At 41.8% G+C, this 18,714-nt stretch overlaps 1 protein-coding gene across 1 annotated transcript in view; it reads left to right on the top strand.

Moving 5' to 3' along the window:
* Positions 1-18,714, top strand: part of TENM1 (teneurin transmembrane protein 1) — a 73,951-nt gene that overhangs the window by 41,633 nt on the left and 13,604 nt on the right. The window contains exons 8-11 of the mRNA XM_009582966.1: positions 5,388-5,754; positions 7,535-8,045; positions 13,797-13,969; positions 16,307-16,542. Coding sequence (XP_009581261.1) covers positions 5,388-5,754; positions 7,535-8,045; positions 13,797-13,969; positions 16,307-16,542 — 1,287 coding nt within the window. The remainder of the gene's footprint in view (positions 1-5,387; positions 5,755-7,534; positions 8,046-13,796; positions 13,970-16,306; positions 16,543-18,714) is intronic.

Genomic DNA, 18,714 nt, shown 5'->3' with positions numbered 1-18,714 from the left:
CTGGGTCCCTCATCCGCTGGAAATAATTGACGACAAAGGCAGGTTGGCGGGGAGACAACCTGAGCCATGATGCCGGAGAACTGGTGGCCTCGGACCTTTGAGCCACAGCTGCTTTCCCAGCCCAGGGTAGAAAACAACGGTCATTAGGCTGTTTAACAAACTCATTTATTTGGGTTTTTCACTGGGGAACGATGAATGCAGAGACGGCAACATTTGTGAATTTTAGAGCAGGGACTGCCACAGCTGAACTGTATAATTCTGAATTTTATAATATGCAGTATCAGGAGCATGAGAAACAAAGGCTGCTCCGGCATGGGAGGAGGCTGTAATCCCACCATGGGGAAGGGTTCCCCGGTGTCAGACCGCAGGAGCTGAATTGTGTCTCTGTGTGCCATTAAGAAAGAAGCTAAGCTGCTGAGAGGAGCTGACAGTGTCAGTGTCAACAAAGGAAAGAGCCCAGAAGTGAGAGCAAACTGACAGAAAATGATGAAAAAATATCCGTGGTTGTCAACTGTGAGAAAATAGAGAGAAATACATGTAGTGAGACATCCTGTAAAAAGTTCAGGAAAGCAGAACTGGTCTCCTTCAGCCTTGTAAACTACACACTCACTCCTGATGTGCGAGTCCTTTCTCAGGGTCATATCTCTCGCAGAAGGAAGGAGAAAGAAGGGTTTGGGTAGGAAAGAGAGAAAAATGCTATTTGGAAGGACGTTGTGGTGAGTAAAAGGGTTTGGCTTGGAAACAACAGCTGAAGTGAGTATAAATAAGACGAGATGAAAAAATGAAGTTAGCAGCAAAAGAGAAATATGGAGGATGTTATGATCAGGTCTGCAAATGCGTATCGTAGAGCTGAATAAAGGCAAAGGTAGCATCAACAGAAGTACTTGAAGCTGAGCATTACAGATGGGAAGTAATCCGTCAGTCAGGACTATCAGAAAAATTTTGGCATGAATTTCGTGCTGCTAACATGAAATTGAATAAAAATATACAAGAAATGCATGGCAAGAAATCAAAGCAATGGTGAAGCCTTTTTAGGGATTTATGCAGCTTCTTTTAATCCATGATAAATGAAACTTATCCCAGTGAAATTCACCCCCGCAACCAAACAGTTAAGCTCTTGAAACCTGCATCTGCAGACAAGGATAAATTTTTCCCTCTTTACTTTTCTTACTTTGATATGAATTTGTTTGATCTGGTTTGTTTAAAATAGTACCAAAATGCCACAGCCGTAAAATGTCATGCAAAATGTGCAGAAAGTTTTAGGCACGTGGTCAAAACCAAAAGTGAAACACTATTCTTCACAAACTAACACTTAATTGTTAATGTGTTCGTGTGCGGGTGCATATGTTTAAGAAGTATATGAGCGCAGGCTCTCCTATCAGTGCTACTTTGCAAAAAACTCATTTATTTAGTTGTAAAGCTTTGCTGTGGGAAAAATATTTAAATATTTCAAAACCAGATAGGTAGGCAGATAGAGAGTTCTACAAGCACATGCATATTTTGCAAGAAAGAAACAAAGAAAAAAAATACCATTTGGGTCTGAGAGCTATTTAACTACCTAAGTGTAGATCTCCCAGTGAAAATTCATTTAAACTGAAGCCACCTTAGTGCACTTTGTGTTTTCCAGAACAATTGACGTGAAAAAATGTATTAGAAAGCCAGACCAGTAGGTGTTAATTTCACACTTCTCAAACCAGAGATTGATTATTAGATACAGCTGGAGCCTTTATCTTGACAGTTAAATGCTGAATTCCCAGAAAAGTTGACATGTTAATACTTATATGCAAAAGGTCTCATTGCTCAAGGGTTCACTTGTTTCGGCAGTGATTTTCATTGCATATACTCAGTCTCCAGTGAACCAAACCAGAATTGTTACCTGAAAATTTCAGTCTGTGAAGAATGTGAGGTACTGGCTGCTACTGAACAAACCTTGTCTGTTTGTTTATAATGGGATAATCGGCAATGCCATTTCTATACACTGCTCAAAAAAAGAACCCATCAAATATAAGAAAAAACACTTGCAATTGGCCCCATTTTGAATTATAAGAAAAATACACATAAATGGGAGAGGACTTTTTACAGGGGCTTATGAAGTACTGCTTCAAATTAAAAAGTGTATTAACTAATTTCATATTCTAATCCTAACTGAGGTTTTGTATGGAAAAACTTTTTAATAGGCACAGTCATATCTGATGAGAACTGAAGTGCTTCTCTGTAATATGTTTATTGGCTCTGAATGAAGCACAACTGATGGTTTGGTCACAGAAACCTGCCAGAGGGCAGCTTGCTTTAAAAGAAAAGAAACAACCGGTGACTTTTCAAGGTAACAGTGAACCTGAGGGTGCAGTTACACTTCAGCTTAAGCTGATTTAGGTGATTAGTTTTTAGCCAGCAAACTGTCCTGAACCTGCTCTCTGTAGGAGCACATAAACACTGGCTTTGCTGCTGGGGGCTGCACTGGGGGAAGGGACGGGGTGGGACTGCAGCAGCCCCAGCTTACACCGGTTTAAGAAGCCTTGAAGTCTCATTCTGACAAGAATGATGCAGATTTTTTCTAAATCTGTGAAATTCTTCTTCAGATTAGGAGTGCTCAGGGGTTTGTGTTTGTATGTATGTTTAATTTCAGTTGGCCTATTTCACCTTTTTTTCCCCTCCAGTTGCACCAGCATAAGCTTGCAGTGAGCAGCAGCTGGTTTTTGTGCTGCAGTCTCCAGACAGGTACATGCTAGCTTTAATATTTCACCTGGGATTAAACCATTAATACATCCATGACCATTTTAAACCCAGGAAGGAGAAGCTGTAGCCATACCTTCTGTGAGCTTTGCAGAGCAGAGAGCTAGGGAACGGTTCTGGTGTAGTAACAAAAATTGTTTAGGTGTTTCCAACTAAAATTTTACTCATTTTTGCCATAATGCAGCTAGATTTACAGATGTGATCAGTATGAAAGCAAATGCGCTTGCAGTTCACAGCTGTTAAGACTAAGCTTTAGGCACATTGCTGCAAGTGAAATGGACAGTTGCATAAAAGTTTATTCTATCTCAATAAACCAAATCAGCCTCAAATCAACCAGAGAAAAAGTTGTTTTGGCCCAAACCAGTCCCTGTTTATCTGCGAGGCACCAGGCATACCCGCACAGTGGGAGGAATTCAAATTACTCTCTGGGCAAAGGCAGTGTGGCTGGTCCACAAAGGAAACCCAGCGATTAAGTCACGGCAGGTACTATGCAGCATCATTATGGCAAAAATAATAGTTTCAGCCCAAAGTTTTCATCACTAATAATCTAGTTACAGTTAATCAAAAATTATTTTTACAGCAGAGCAATTTGTGAAGGAGGCCGTTAAAGTTGAAGGTGTCTGTTTCCCATTAAAAATAATCCATTTACTTCGATAGAGCAATCAAATGTTCTACATTAGAGGTACATTGCAAATATGTTTTTTTCCAAGTTTCCTCACGATAGCCTTGTAGAGATTTTTATGCTAACTAACGAGTTTTATTTGGTGTCCCAGTGAACTCTCAGTTGAAGCATGAGCTAACAGCAGTGTGTAAACCAGCCCTAGCACAGTGGGTGGAATCTGGGCAGTCTCACACACGCACAGAAATCAGCACCTTTATGGGAGGAATCTGTTTCCAACTGTTTCACCACATTTATCATCATTTGGAAGGACTCTACCAGCTGGTTCAGAAGAGATCCTGAACCCAACAGCATTAGTCTTAATGCCAGTTATTATGCTGTCTAGTAAAATGGACTGGGCACAAGGAGGAATTCGATTACTCCGTGAGCGTTCATAACTGTGTGGTGCACCACGTAACCACGCAGGGCGAGACACGGTAGCCGCAATGCCCTCACTTTATTAAAACATCAATTATCAAGCCAGCAATGTACTTCTGGAAATGAGATTATTCAGGAAATACTGATGCTTGAGAAAGGGAGAGACTTGGCCTCCAGCCTGGTTCCTGAGCTGACCCCAGGCGAGCAGGTGGCTTGTGATGGCCACACATTCCACCATATGTTATTCCTCAGTGCTGAGCATTGTATTAGCATCTGCAGTCTCTAAATTCATAGATCTTTTAATTAGCACAGCGGAAAAATGAGCAAAACCAGCAACAAAATCAGTAAGCGAAATAATAGAAGCTTCTGTGACATATAAAGCATATAAAACCATTACATTTTAGCCTGGTATTTGTTCTCTTCTGATGATTGAAATATTTAGTCCAGAAAAATTCCACTCAGATAAAAGCAGCCATCTCTTCACGAAGGATAACAAGCAAAGCATCCTGAGACAGACAAAAATAGGCTGTCTTGCAATCTCAGTGGCTCAGTTGTTCTCTGACCTTTCCATAGACAAGCTGCAGTCCAAATCCTCCACTGGCCATTAGCTGGCGCGAGGGACCAGTCTGCTCTGTTGCTGTTTCCCAATTCAGCGATCCTGCACTGCCTACGGAGCTTTCTCAACAGGCAGAATTTGAAGCTCTGGCCAGTACATGCTACAATCAGGAGGCTACATACTGGTTGTATTTCAGGTTGACAGGCTACCCCACCTTTAATTGGGAGCATGTTTAATTCCTCCAGATCCTGATGCAACAGGCATCAGATGAGTGTGGTCATTCTTCTAGCGTTTCCTCCAGCGTGGTTTGGAAACTTTGCTTGGTTGGGACTCTCGCCTGCATGGAAAAAGGCAAAAAGCTAATCTTAAATATGAAGAATTTACTTAATCCATGACTGAAATGCTGAATTCATAAAGCAAAATCATTATAAGTAATTACGGCTTGGCTATTGTATCATGTGAAGTGTGATATATTGGTGTATTATTATATTACAAAGAATTAACGAGCTTATATTTCTTATATAAGTCTCATTAACATTTCTTGTTTCGTAAATAAATTGTGGAAATGTGTCATACTCTTCTAGTATGTCGTTTTCCTTTGGTACTAACAGCCAATTAAAGTGTTAGGACATTGACAACCTCTAACTGTTTTCTACTCTGCCAGTGTTGACTGCAACCTTGAAACAATAACATTCAGGCATGGAAAATTTTCTGGCTGATGTTGCATGACATGAAGTGTGTGTTTTTATTTGCATGACTGCATAGGTGTAATAAAATTCCCACCTTAATGGACTTGTGCAAATACCTCTCAGAGGGTGCTAAATTACTTTTCAAATCAAGTTTTGTTCCACATTGGACCTGGACCTCAGAAAAGCGTATGCTTGTTGGCTTCTTCTGCCAAACCCAATTAAAGGTACCTCCTAGAGAAGCAGTTTTGGGTGAATCCACCGAGTGCCTTGACGACGTGGTGATCAGAGATGGTTGAATGAAACTGCCTTACTGTCTTAATCATTCTTTTTTTCTTTTTTTTCCCCTGCCTTCCCCTTAATATTTTTTTTCCAGGTGCGGTTAGAGTGGCCAACAGACCTCACAGTGAACCCTCTAGACAATTCACTCTACGTCCTGGACAACAACATTGTCCTGCAGATCTCTGAGAATAGGCGTGTGCGAATTATTGCAGGGCGCCCCATCCACTGCCAGGTGCCAGGCATCGACCACTTCATCGTCAGCAAGGTGGCCATCCATTCAACCCTGGAGTCAGCCAGGGCCATCGCTGTATCTCACAGCGGGATACTCTACATTGCAGAGACAGATGAAAGAAAGATCAACCGTATACAACAGGTCACAACCAACGGTGAGATCTCTATAATCGCTGGAGCCCCGTCAGATTGTGACTGCAAGATTGATCCTAATTGTGACTGTTTTTCAGGTAAGGCGATGCTAGTTATTTCCTGTCTCTTACCTGTTGATATCCCCTGGCACAGCTGCAGATTAGCGAAGTGACAAGGGGAAGGAGAGATGAGCAATGATTCAGTTTCCTTGGAAAGCCGAAAACCTTATCAGCAGCTCTTTGTGTATTTAATCCATTGGATGTAGAGATGTGAGTCTTCCAGTTGGCACTGGAGGAACCTCAGGGTGGTCTTAGCTTTTCCTCTTTTGAAACAGAGATTACACACCGTTCAAAATTAGCTCCCAGTCTGTCAGCTATGTTTGCCCATGTTGAAGATGGTACCGGCCCCAGTGAGATTGCACCTAAATGTTACTGGATCAGGCAGCCCTTCTCACCAAGAAGAGTACCAAAGTGTTTCACATCCAGTGAAAAACACTAGCTTATGCCTTCTCATGACTTGCATCACACTGCACAACCAGCAAAATGATGCAAACACATAATGTTCAGAATTTCTTCTTTGTGTGTTTTAAACTGGAACAGCCAGTGCCAGGCCCACACTGCACCACTGGACATTCTCAGCAACACAACTCCTCTCCCCTGCATGCACCAAAACAAATTGTGGCTTTTTTTTTTCATAAAAACATATTTCATAATGGGACAAAGGACAGCATTCCCATATACAGAGGTGTGCAGTATGTTGTCATCTTGTCATCTGTAAGAACCACTGTGTTCAGCTCCATAATATCATCATAATTCTTAAGCCTCTCATTTCAAGTAAAAGGTTAATTACTGACAAGAAAACATTAAGTATGTCAAGAATGGAGAGAAAAAAATGTAAATGGTCTTCCAGAGAAGGTGGGTTGCTGACCCAGCGTTGTAATGATAATCAAAGCTTCATGCGCATTGCCAAGTGCTGCCCGCTTCAGTTACCGCTGTGGTAGACCAGTGCTGAAAACAATCCTGTTCAGGGTTCCTGTTGAGGGAAACTGCCCTCAGTGCTGAAAAATTAAAAACTGTGGCAAATCTAACGACTGTGCCAGTGCTGGGTTGGTGAAAGGCAGGGTCAGAAGACCAGCTAATTTGTCCATCTCCGAGGAAGCACAGGGTATGCTCGAAATCTCCACCGAATTTCATTTCTCAGTTAGGAGAAGGGGAGCAATACAAGTGGTAATGTATTTTTCTCCAAGAGTGAGGTTTAATATGCTTTCTTGCTAGTTACAGAAAATCCTGCTTGTGTAAAGTTATTTTGATATGCATATACAGCCCATGATAATGCAAATATTCTCCTCAAACCTTGAAATACACAAACCAAGTAAATTATCAAGTGATACTGGAAGGATCTGGTTTCTCAAGGCCCTTTTTCACTGTTATTCTTGTTTTGTTCTCCTGTAGTGTTGAGTTTTTAATAAGTATAAACTAATCTTTTCTTCAGTGTCATTTTAGCTGAATTACTGGGTTTTATTTTCTCTTTGTTTTATTTATAACACATTCTACTTTAACTACATGCCAACAAACAAATAGTAGGGAATGAAACTTCATTTTTTTTTTCTTTCACAATTTTGCTATTAATGCTTTCCTGAGCAGCAGGGTTTTGGCCTTAGCAAAAATGGTGTAAATTAGATAATTTATATTCTTGCTTGTCTTCACTGAGACTGATTTAGAATTGCACCAACCTTAGATAATATGGATTTAATTAGTTGGAAGAAGATACTGTTTTATTGACCTGTAAATGATACTGAGGAGAAGCAGTGTGTCGGGCTATGGGGATCAGCTTAAATATGGACATTACAGATTACTAAAATTACCATTTCTCCTCCAGGTGATGGTGGATATGCCAAAGATGCAAAGCTGAAAGCACCTTCTTCTCTAGCAGTCTCTCCTGATGACACACTGTACATAGCAGACCTTGGCAATGTTCGCATCCGTGCAGTCAGCCGAAACAAGGCTCACCTCAGTGACACGAATATGTATGAGATTGCGTCGCCAGCAGACCAAGAACTGTATCAGTTTACCATCAACGGCACCCACCTGCACACGCTGAACCTCATCACGAGGGACTACATTTACAATTTCACCTACAGCGGGGAAGGGGATATTGGCACCATCACCAGCAGCAACGGGAATTCGGTTCACATCCGCAGAGACACGAGTGGGCTGCCCCTGTGGGTCGTGGTGCCGGGGGGCCAGGTGTACTGGCTAACAATAAGCAGCAATGGGGTTCTGAAAAGAGTTTATGCCCAAGGCTACAACCTGGCTCTGATGACATATCCTGGAAACACGGGGCTTCTGGCAACCAAAAGCGATGAAAATGGATGGACAACTGTGTATGAGTAAGTCCATGACATTAAATGCCTGGTGTAAGAAACCCTATTTTAAATGAACATTGAAATCTTTTTAGTTGGTTCTAGTAATTTAAAAAGCTACTCTGCTACTAACACTGCATGAGAAAGGACACGTAGTGCTGTTGCACTACAATTAAACCCTACCATTTCTTAAGTGACAAAGCCTGTCATATGTAAAAGCTATGTACGTAGTGCCCATTAAGCGTAGCAGAAACTGCCTGAAATCATACTTCATTTGCACTTTATTATTGTGAATCTGTTTCTCTAAATGAAAATATGATTGTGGAATTTTTTGTAACTAAAGAAGTAGAGGCAAGTCGTGATATGAATCAGGAATTTGCAAAATTCCTGAGGAAGGCAAAAAGGGGAAGATTAGCATATGCATTGGAGAAGGGAGTGTTGCAAAGGAAATTGAGAATTTCAGTGGAAGGAATATTCAAAGACGAGAGTGGACTTGTGTCTGTCAGCAGGGGAAGAGGATATATAATAACAAAAGGATATGTAACAGCAAAAGGCTATATGTAAGGGGAGTAGGAATGGCCTCGTAAGCAAGACTTTCAGGAGACCTTTGATGGGACTTTTAAAGAGCAAGACAAGACAGTTAAAGACGCAGTCAGAACATCCCAATCTGGTCCCAGAGAGAGAACAACCCAAGAGAAAGTTCGTTTTTGATTTATAAAGAGGTGCGATGTATCAGGATTTCTCGTTATTTATAATTAATTGTCATAATCCCGGTTTGAGGATCATAGAATCATAGAATCATTAAGGTTGGAAAAGACCTCTAAGATCATCAAGTCCAACCGTTAACCCAACACCACCATGCCCACTAAACCAGGTCCCTAAGCGCCTCATCTACACATCTTTTAAATACCTCCAGGGATGGGGACTCCACCACTTCCCTGGGCAGCCTGTTCCAAGGCCTGACCACTCTTTCAGTAAAGAAGTTTTTCCTAATGTCCAGTCTAAACCTCCCTTGGCGCAACTTGAGGCCATTTCCTCTCATCCTATCGCTAGTTACTTGGGAGAAGAGACCATCCCCCACCTCGCTACAACCTCCTTTCAGGGAGTTGTAGAGCGCGATGAGGTCTCCCCTCAGCCTCCTCTTCTCCAGGCTAAACAGCCCCAGTTCCCTCAGCCGCTCCTCATCAGACTTGTGCTCCAGACCCTTCACCAGCTTTGTTGCCCTTCTCTGGACACGCTCCAGCACCTCGATGTCCTTCTTGTAGTGAGGGGCCCAAAACTGAACCCAGGATTCGAGGTGCGGCCTCACCAGGGCCGAGTACAGGGGCACGATCACCTCCCTGCTCCTGCTGGCCACACTATTTCTGATACAGGCCAGGATGCCGTTGGCCTTCTTGGCCACCTGGGCACACTGCCGGCTCATGTTCAGCCGGCTGTCAACCAGCACCCCCAGGTCCTTTCCCTGAATGTGACAAGTGATGCATGGAAATCATATGTTAACATTGCAGTATTAGTTCAGAGTCTTCAAGGAGGATAATAATGCCTGCTTTCTGTGGAGCGTAGGAGTTCACAGTCAAAAACGACAATAAAAAGCCATCCAGGTGAGATATGAACAGAAAACACATTGAGGAGAATTCAGTTACTGCTAAGTCACCTGGAGAGGTAGTTGAGTCACCATCGTTACAGGTTTTTAGAATTGTATTTTCTTAAAATGGAAGTAGGATAAAAGCAGAGAAAACTGCTGCCTAGCGCGTGGGATTTTTTATTCAAGGGGATGTTTTTCCATCCTGCCCTCTATTATTCTGCCAAAGACTAAATTGATAGGGTGGACATAATTATAAACCATTAGAGAGGGCCATTTTTGACAATACATGGGAAAGCAAAACCATACAGGGCCTTCCTGGTTCAGTTCTCATTATCAGGCATCTATTGATACAAATTTATCTTGCAACAAGCTCACTGTTGTCCTGGTGCTGTTTAAACACCTTTCATAAGCAGAACTGACTTAAAATATATGCTTCTTTGTAATAATTTCAACACTGAGAGTGATCCATTTAAATCCCGACTTAAGCATGGCGTCAATCCAGACCATGGACGAATGACACTTTCAAAAAGCTTTTACAGTAGCTCCAAGTCATGCCTATTACTTCTTAAAATGCTGAACACCATGCGTTGTTGCAGAGCCTTGATTGTTAGAGCATGTTAGAGCAGATTATTTTTAGTCGTGTGCTTCTCAATCTCGGTGTTCTTCCTCTGTCCCATTGACATCGAGTGTAAACCATTTCACACAATTATTGCTTGTTATTGGCAGGTTGTTTGTTAAAGTATGACTCAAGCATTTTAAGATCTTTTAAAGGACTTCACCTGCTTGCAAGTGCCTCCCATTGTATGTAATACAGATTTCTGCACAAAGAGATACCTGTGCCTTGAAAGGATTGATATGATGTGTATGATTAATGCAACGAAATTTTGCGGAATTAAACAGTTTTTCATACTTTCATAGCTTTAACTGCAGGCTGGGTAACACTGCCCTCACTGATGCTTCGAGTTGTCCAGGCTTTGCACAACCGTGCACTTCTGCCAGACTAGATCAGTCAGGAGAAATTAACAGAATTACAGTTGTTAGCATTACAAAAACAACAGCAGAATTAAATAGGGAAGTCATGTCATTAATATTTATGTTCAGTCCAATATTTTAAGTCATCTTCATAATATATTACAAATTTCTGAATGGCTGATACGCAGAACATCACCCAGTCTGCTGCAGTCAGAGGGGCAGTTGACTATAATCAGCGCTGTGCTGAGTAGATGTGCTTTCAGGAGATGCTGCTCACCTTCTGCCATAAATAGGTCATGCGGCGTGATGGTCCTTAGTTATCCTGTAACCAGACATTATTTTCCAGACAGGTCACATTCTGAACTGATACCCGATTCCAGTTTGAAAATTTTTTTGAAGGGGTTACTTATGTGTGAATTGCTTCCGAGTCCTATATGAACATAGTATTGAAGCTAAGAGAATTATCATATAAGCAACTTTCAAATAGCTTGGAATCATCTTCTCTGCTTAAGCTAGATTTGCATTCACATCCAAAAGTTCAACCCATGGCACTGTCAAGCTGAAATAGGGATGAGTTTGTTTAACAACACGTATCACACATACTTGGGAATATGAGCAAAGATAATGAACTGTTCAGAACATCTACCTATATGTCAGATTCACTCACAGAGGGAAATTATTAAGAGGTAGAAAACCACCTACAAAAGTACTTGTCATCCATCTACTCTAATCTGATGGAATGGAAGTACTGAAAGAGCTCTTGCATAAAATTATAGCTAATGTACAATTTTCAGTCATCTAGATTTTTTTAATATTGTATCATTAAAGCTGTAAAAGGGGAGGGAGAGCACTGGGCCTCTATTAAATCAAGGACAAGAAAACACCTGCAAGAAACAACTCTCTGAAAAAATTAATTAGACCGCTTTCCCTTTGAAATTATATAACTCTTAACTGTGCTACACATAGAAATGCAAATGGATTGTGAAGCTGTATCCCCAAGTGTGCATTTCAAATATTGGTGAGCACTTCCTCATGTGAGTACTGAAATCAATGCAATTATTTGCATGATTAAATGGTCACTGACATGATTAACAGTGGCATAACTGGGCCCAAATTAACATCAAGAAATATGTCATGATTCTGCCCCTATTAGTATGTGTAGGATACTGCTCTGCCAGAATTGAGTCCCGGTGTGCTACTATTCATCATGTGAAAGATGGCAGAACCTGTCCTCGGAGGGTTGGGTTTCTTGGAGCAATCTGGAATAAAAAAACCCCTTTAGATGGTCATGCTGTGGAATTGTTATCGAGACACTAATCTGCATGTTCTCCTTGAAGTCAGTGGGACCATCTACATGAGTGAGAGTCCATTGGCATGTGCTCTAGTCTCATTATAATTCAGTACCGTATCTGGCCAGCCATCCGGTAACAGTTTATCCCATTTTCAGCTACACAGGGAGTTTTGTATCTCATCATCAGCACTATCAGCAGCAAAACTGGATCCTTAGTGAAGATGGATCCCGAGTCTTGCGCACAAGTACATTCCAATAAACTGGCTGCATTTACGCCATAAAAATGCATGATTTGGGGATTTTTCTATGGTATGGTAGAAAATCCAAATAACTTAGCAAGCTGTCATACTTGTTTGATCAAGCAGTAAATGAAATATAACTGCCCAATGTTCATGGAGTTTTCTAATGATGAAAAGTAGTGATCTGAGTCAATTTTAATCGCTGGGAGTGGCACCCAGTCAGTTTGCACAGAACCGGTGTAAGAGTGGAATGTAAATAAGTCGCATGATGTATGTCAGGGTAGTAGGAGGTGAAAGAGAGAGAAATTATATTGTATTTAACATTTGATTAATTTATTTGTCAAAAAACACAAGATGGTCACCAGTTCATTCTCCAGTGTTTCATCTGAAATGAACAGCTGCTCTATTTTTCTTTCTTATATTGGGGGGAAGAGAAAAATTACTGATTTTTTTCACCAGCAGTTCTTGTGGCAGAAAGATTTTGTCTGGCTAATTAGGGGGAAATAAAGATCCTAAGGAAATGATGCCAGCACATTAAAGTGAAGGACATAGCCAGATCGTCTGCTGATGTGAATTGGAAGAGCTCCATCGGAGGCAGCAGAGCTTTGCCGGTTGATACACCAGCTGAGGATATGTTTTGTGAACGAGCGGAGACAGTTAATAAAACATGAAAACTTAATTATGCTTTCCTACCTGCACAACTAGGCTTCTATTTTATGAACATGAGTTGGTTTTACTCATGCAAATACAACTGCAGTATCAGTGAGGTGTCTTGGATGAATAAAAATTTGTTAGCATCAATAAGGTTTTTAAGATGGAAGGCATTAATATGAAACAATATCAAACCCCAAGCAATGTTGTGCATTGTTTTCCATGTGAACCATCAGAAAGAACAAATAGATCTGTAGAACTAAAAAGACCTGTTAGAAACACTGCTCCAGAGCTTTTGAATTAATTATTGACTTTTTCATAACATGGCCCAATTCACATAAAGTACCTTAAATGAAAAGAATTTCTTTAGCACTGATGAAATTTAGGTGAACTGAAATGTGGTGCTCTAGATTCTGGTGTTGTTACTTTTTTTTTTGCTGATTCGAGTAGGCCCCTGGGAAACGTAACACAAGAGTAAAAACCATGTAGGCAACTTAATTGCTGCAGATTTCAATCTAATTTTATCGCTATTGTTACGCTTCAGGTCTCCTTTTTAAATTCACCATTCATATTATGTACTTCACACATCAGTAACAAAAGGCAGGTTTTGAATGTTGCAGAATCTAAGAATTGGTTTTATTTAAACTTACTGGTAAGAAAACGCCTTTTTGGGGGTGAGTTTGTTGCCTGAAGGCCGAGTGACCTCCAGCGGCCGCCCTCCCATATCACATCCCAGCGGGTTAAACCCCGACCCTCTGTGCGCAGCGCTGAAACCTCTGGCAGAAGCTGAATGATGTAGGTAGCATCTCATACTGTTCCCAGCTGCGTTGTATCCAGCACCACTGAAAAAGAGTCCAAGCAGGAATTTGGATTAGGGAATGAATGCATTTTGAGTGAATAAATGGACCAATTCTTACCTTTTTACTTATTGCGCAGTGCTGACAATGCTTCTTACTTTTTTCCCTTTTTTTTTTCTTTTAGGAGTATCTACAAGACAATAGTGATGTATTTTCATAGCTCTTTAACATCATGTCTTGCAGGTATGACTCCGATGGCCATCTGACCAACGCGACCTTCCCGACCGGGGAGGTCAGCAGTTTCCACAGTGATGTTGAAAAACTGACGCGAGTGGAACTTGATACTTCAAACAGAGAGAATGTGATCACAGCCACAAACTTCTCAGCTACCTCTACAATATATACTTTAAAACAAGGTAATTAAAGCATTTCTGTTATTTCTTCCCTAATCATTACGTTTCAAACCCTAGACATTATTGCATTCTTAACTGTTTGCCAAAAAAAGACATTAGAATTGTTTCTTCCTTGCTTCAGTACAAATAGCTAGATACCACTTATAATTCTCCTGGGGTACCAATTAGAAACAAACCACAAGTGAATTCTTCTCCTCTTAGAAGAGTCCCATGGATAGATTCTAGTTATTGAAATCTCTGATGTCTCTAGGCATAGAGAGAGATGACCCCATAGCACGTAAATGTGCTACTTTCTACTTCAGTATCTGGAGGACTTCGACTGACCTATAATACACTGAGTTTTGTTGTTCTGAGGAATACTGCCCAGAAGAATGACATGCTCCACTGACGTTTTAGCACTGAAACGCCTTGTTTGCCAATGCTGTGAATTCTTTCTGGTAGTGCTGTGTCCCGGTGACAGTGCTTGTAAGGAGAAAAGCATGACCCACCTCTGCTGGTGACTGCCTTGGGGGTGGGATTTTGACTCAATCCCTGTAGATACCACAGTATTTCCCTGGCAATATCATATCTTGAGAAGAAGAATTTATTCTCTGCCTAATGGAAGTGCCCCAGCGTCCTCCTCCAGATTTTGCAGATTCATCACCAAAGTTCTGGGTTTATGTAGTTTAATCGATCCGGGATTTTTTCTCCTTGTTGATTTTTTTGTTGTCAGTGGATTGTTCAGGCTTTGAGAGAGCAGGTGCTGGGAAATAGCTCTCTGATTTCCTTCCAGGTCTGCTATAGAAAAGCTTTGTAACTCTGAGCAAATCACAGGACTTTTCTTCCTCTCAGCTTTTGATCTATACGAAAAAAATAGGAAGAACTCACCTCACAAGATACTCACTCATTCCTCTTCACTATTGCATTGCAAAGACAGCACTGAATAAGTGGAAATAATTATATTATATTGTTGTGTCACCTGTTAGGCTTTGTTCAAGTGACCCCATCTGCTTTCTGCATCATTTACTGACTGCCTGATTGTATGTCTGTCTTTAAATCTGAAACTCCTTAAAGTTGGTATGTTACAAAATTCCGTCTCAGGAAAATGCTAGCACACTATGGGCAGTGCCAGAAACGGACAGTTATTATTATACCTATCGTATTTATGAATTCATATAATTTGCAGGTTTCCACGTCTCTGTGAAACTATCACAAAGCACCCTGTGAACAACCAGTCAGACATGGTATCCTTACATCTGAGTCACAAAGTCCCTTTTAATGTAATGCCTATTATCTTCACTTTCTGACATACCCAACTACTTTCCACATGCTCACATCTCAAGAGCTGGACCAGTTACTTCCGTGTGGCCCAGCTTGAAAAAAAGGATGCTTTTCATAGTCCCTAGCTGGTATGAATTCAATTGCATTTAAGGGTGACACTTTCGCGTTGTCTCTTTGCACTAAACACTCAGGCTCGTGATGGAGTTGCCCCCTGGCAGCTGAGCCACAGTGACCTCCCGCGTGCATGTCCCTCGCCTGACCAAATGCAAGGTGATGTGGCATGGCTCTGCCTGCAGTGGAGGAATTACAGCGCCCAGGCAAGAGAAAGGGAGCGGTGCAGTGGCTGTATGCCTTTCCATCCTTTCAGTGGAGACCTGCTCTGGACCCTCCGGGTGCTTCTGGCAGTTTTGGGGAGGGGGAGGAGGCTGTGCTAGGTCATCCCAGCTGCCCCCAACAGCCCTCAGCGGCACAGTCCTGAGCCTCTGGAGCTGCTCGCTGTGTCACCATTGCTGACCCATTCATTTTTTTGCCAACAACCACTTCCCAGTGGGTCTCTTGGACCAGCTCGTGGCTGACCGTCACTGTGCCTCTACCCCAGGGTCCTGCTGCTAATGGGGAAGAGGAGGAGGTTTTAGTACGGTGACACAGGGAAGAGGGACAGAATGGGAGACTGGCCATCATCCTAGACATTTTGCAAACAGCTTTCATGCTTGACTTCAGATACTCACTGCAGTCGTTCAAGCAGTACACTATCCTGTTAACAGATCCCAACGCGCTAAAATCATGAGAATATCGGTGGTCAAAAGCCAGCCCATGGGTTTACATACTTCTAAGCTGAAAGCAATCCTGCTGCAGGAAACCTTCACAATGGAAATGATCAGGCCAAATGTAATAAAAAGCTCTTTAGACATGGGAAGGCCTGGAGGTTGCAGGTTGCAAAAATCACGCTGCAGTTGGTGTATGTGCAGCTGTCTGTACCCGAGGGACAAACAAAGCCCTCTTGCACCTAACTTTTGCTTCGTAAATCCAGAGATCTGAACTTTTCTCTGTTCCCTGATTTTGGTTGTTGTTTTTTGACAGATAACACGCAGAATATCTACCGGGTCAGCCCAGATGGGTCTCTAAGAGTCACCTTTGCCAGTGGAATGGAAATCACGCTTAACACGGAGCCTCATATTCTAGCAGGGGTTGTCAGCCCCACTTTAGGGAAGTGCAATATCTCCCTTCCTGGAGAGCATAACTCAAATCTCATTGAATGGAGGCAAAGGAGGGAGCAGACCAAAGGCAATATCTCCACGTTTGAGAGAAGGCTAAGGGTAAGGCTTCCTCTTGTGTAAAGTGTAGTGTTCCCTTTGAAAGCTATTGAACTAAAATCATGTTGAAATGTTCTACTTTGTAAGAAGAGCAATGGAAATTTTGTATCAACGGTGGGCCCCAGCCATGAATTTCAAAACCAAACTCCTCCAACAGTCGCAGGGATGTTTGATCTCTGTTTGATTTTGGTTGTGAGACTTGACAAGACATAATTACTTTTTTTCTTCCTCTTCTTTTTCAACCAAGAACTTAATTATGGCTTTGGAAGAAGCTGCGAGCAAAGGACAATGCGTAGTTACTCTGGCACAGCAGCAGAGTTGGAGCCACATTCTGCTTCTCTCAGATCTATCGACCCTCTTTCATCTGGGGGAAATAACAAGTGCCGGCCTCTGCCTGGGGCAGAGGGTCTCACAGGGCACTTGGGTGTCCCGGCCAGTGCGTTTCCTGCAAGCCAGAGGGATGTACAGCCTCCCTGTGTATCTGGACAGGCTGTGTATTCTGCCCTCTACCACACGCTCTCAAGCCCCCTCACTCCCTCTGGCTGGGTTACACTATGGCTCTAATAAATAACTACTTTAACGTTGCATCCATGGTTTAATTTTATCTGTGAGGAGAACTCACAGATTACAATGACAGATGGTCAACAGTCAGCATTTAATTAGCTAACACTAAGGCTCAAAGAGACTGCTACCTTGCAGAACCATTTTTTTTTACGGAATCAGTTCTGGTTTTCACATGAATACTCCTTAAAACGCCTGTACCAGTAGTACGACTGGGAATTTTGGCTTTAAAAATATTGCATTATTAACTACAACCTTTCTGTATAGGTGTTATCTCTGAAGGTACATCTGTTAGCTCTGAAAATACAGAGATGGTTATTAAAATCTCTGGATTGTCTTTTGGTTATGAGATACTATATCTTTTTTAAAAGTCTATCTTCTGTTTGGTTTTCAACTGCTCTGATCAATCAAAAACGGAAGACTTGGATGATCTGGCCGGACTGGCCACTGCGTGTGAAACACCTGTTTGAAAGGACATCTTTCAGATTTGACGGTCACAGTTACTTTATTAGGATCTTACAAGTGGGGAAAAGCTTCATTTAGTTTTTCTTGCCCGTCTTCTGACTGCCTCCTCTCTAGCATAGTGTGAGTCCTCACAGCCCTGTCTGGGGAGGCAGCTGAACTTATTACAGTGACAAATGTGTGTTAAGATGGCAGGATCCAAACTATGACCTCCATGGCTCACGTTACCTAATCAATTGACTTTTGTGTGATTTTGTGCTTAAATAACTGCATGGCACATTTTTCTTTAAGGATCTTATGTAGTAAAATCTTAAACGGAAAGGATGTAGTCAGTCATCTATTCTGCTTACATTGCCAGGGCCAAGTTGTTCATGACAGTTATATTTAATGTAAGTACTTCATCCTGCACAGTTTTCCTATTATGCCGTTTATATTTTCTATTGTTGAAATTGATTGCAGGTTCTTTTAACTCGTTTTCACTTGCTTCTGCACGATCCTTAATATTGCCTGCCAAAAAAGGGAGGAAATTCACAAATTGGTCAGGATTAAATGGATTCTGGCTGGAGGCATAAAATGTTCATTGAAATACTGCAACACTGAAGCTATCCAGAGCTCAGCTGATTGACCTGCCTCTGGATCAGTCTGTTGGTGCATAGAACCACTCGTGTACTCCTCCTTCTCCTCCTCACCTTCATCCAGTGAGAGGATGGAAGGGGAAGGTGAAGTGTAAGAACGATTTTGATGTGCTGCTGTCTTATATTCTCTGTCCTTCCAAAAGCATCCACTAGCGTCACAGCAGTTGATCATTGTGTTGTTATTTCTGTAAATGGTGTCTTTTTATACCTACCCAAGATCAAGGGGGCTTATGGATTGTCCCTGTCTACTCAGAAGGACAAGGCAGCTGCCTGTATTACAATGTTTTCCCCTCCCTTGACTGTACTGCACTCTAGGACCATCTGTTTGAGGGCTGTCAGGGCAAGGCTGGAGGGAACCTGTTGGGACAACACATTAAATGAGGATTTGGTAGTGGAAAGGAGGAGAAATATTCTCCGCATAGGATACACCATGTAAATAGACACAAGAGAAAAGGACAAATGGACTATCGAGGCTGTTACTGCCAATGAGGAGGACTTTGGAGGATAGGTGAGATAA

Source organism: Fulmarus glacialis, unplaced genomic scaffold, assembly GCF_000690835.1.
Source record: "Fulmarus glacialis isolate BGI_N327 unplaced genomic scaffold, ASM69083v1 scaffold31238, whole genome shotgun sequence".
NCBI lineage: Eukaryota > Metazoa > Chordata > Aves > Procellariiformes > Procellariidae > Fulmarus > Fulmarus glacialis.
This window is presented reverse-complemented; position numbering and strand designations above follow the sequence as displayed.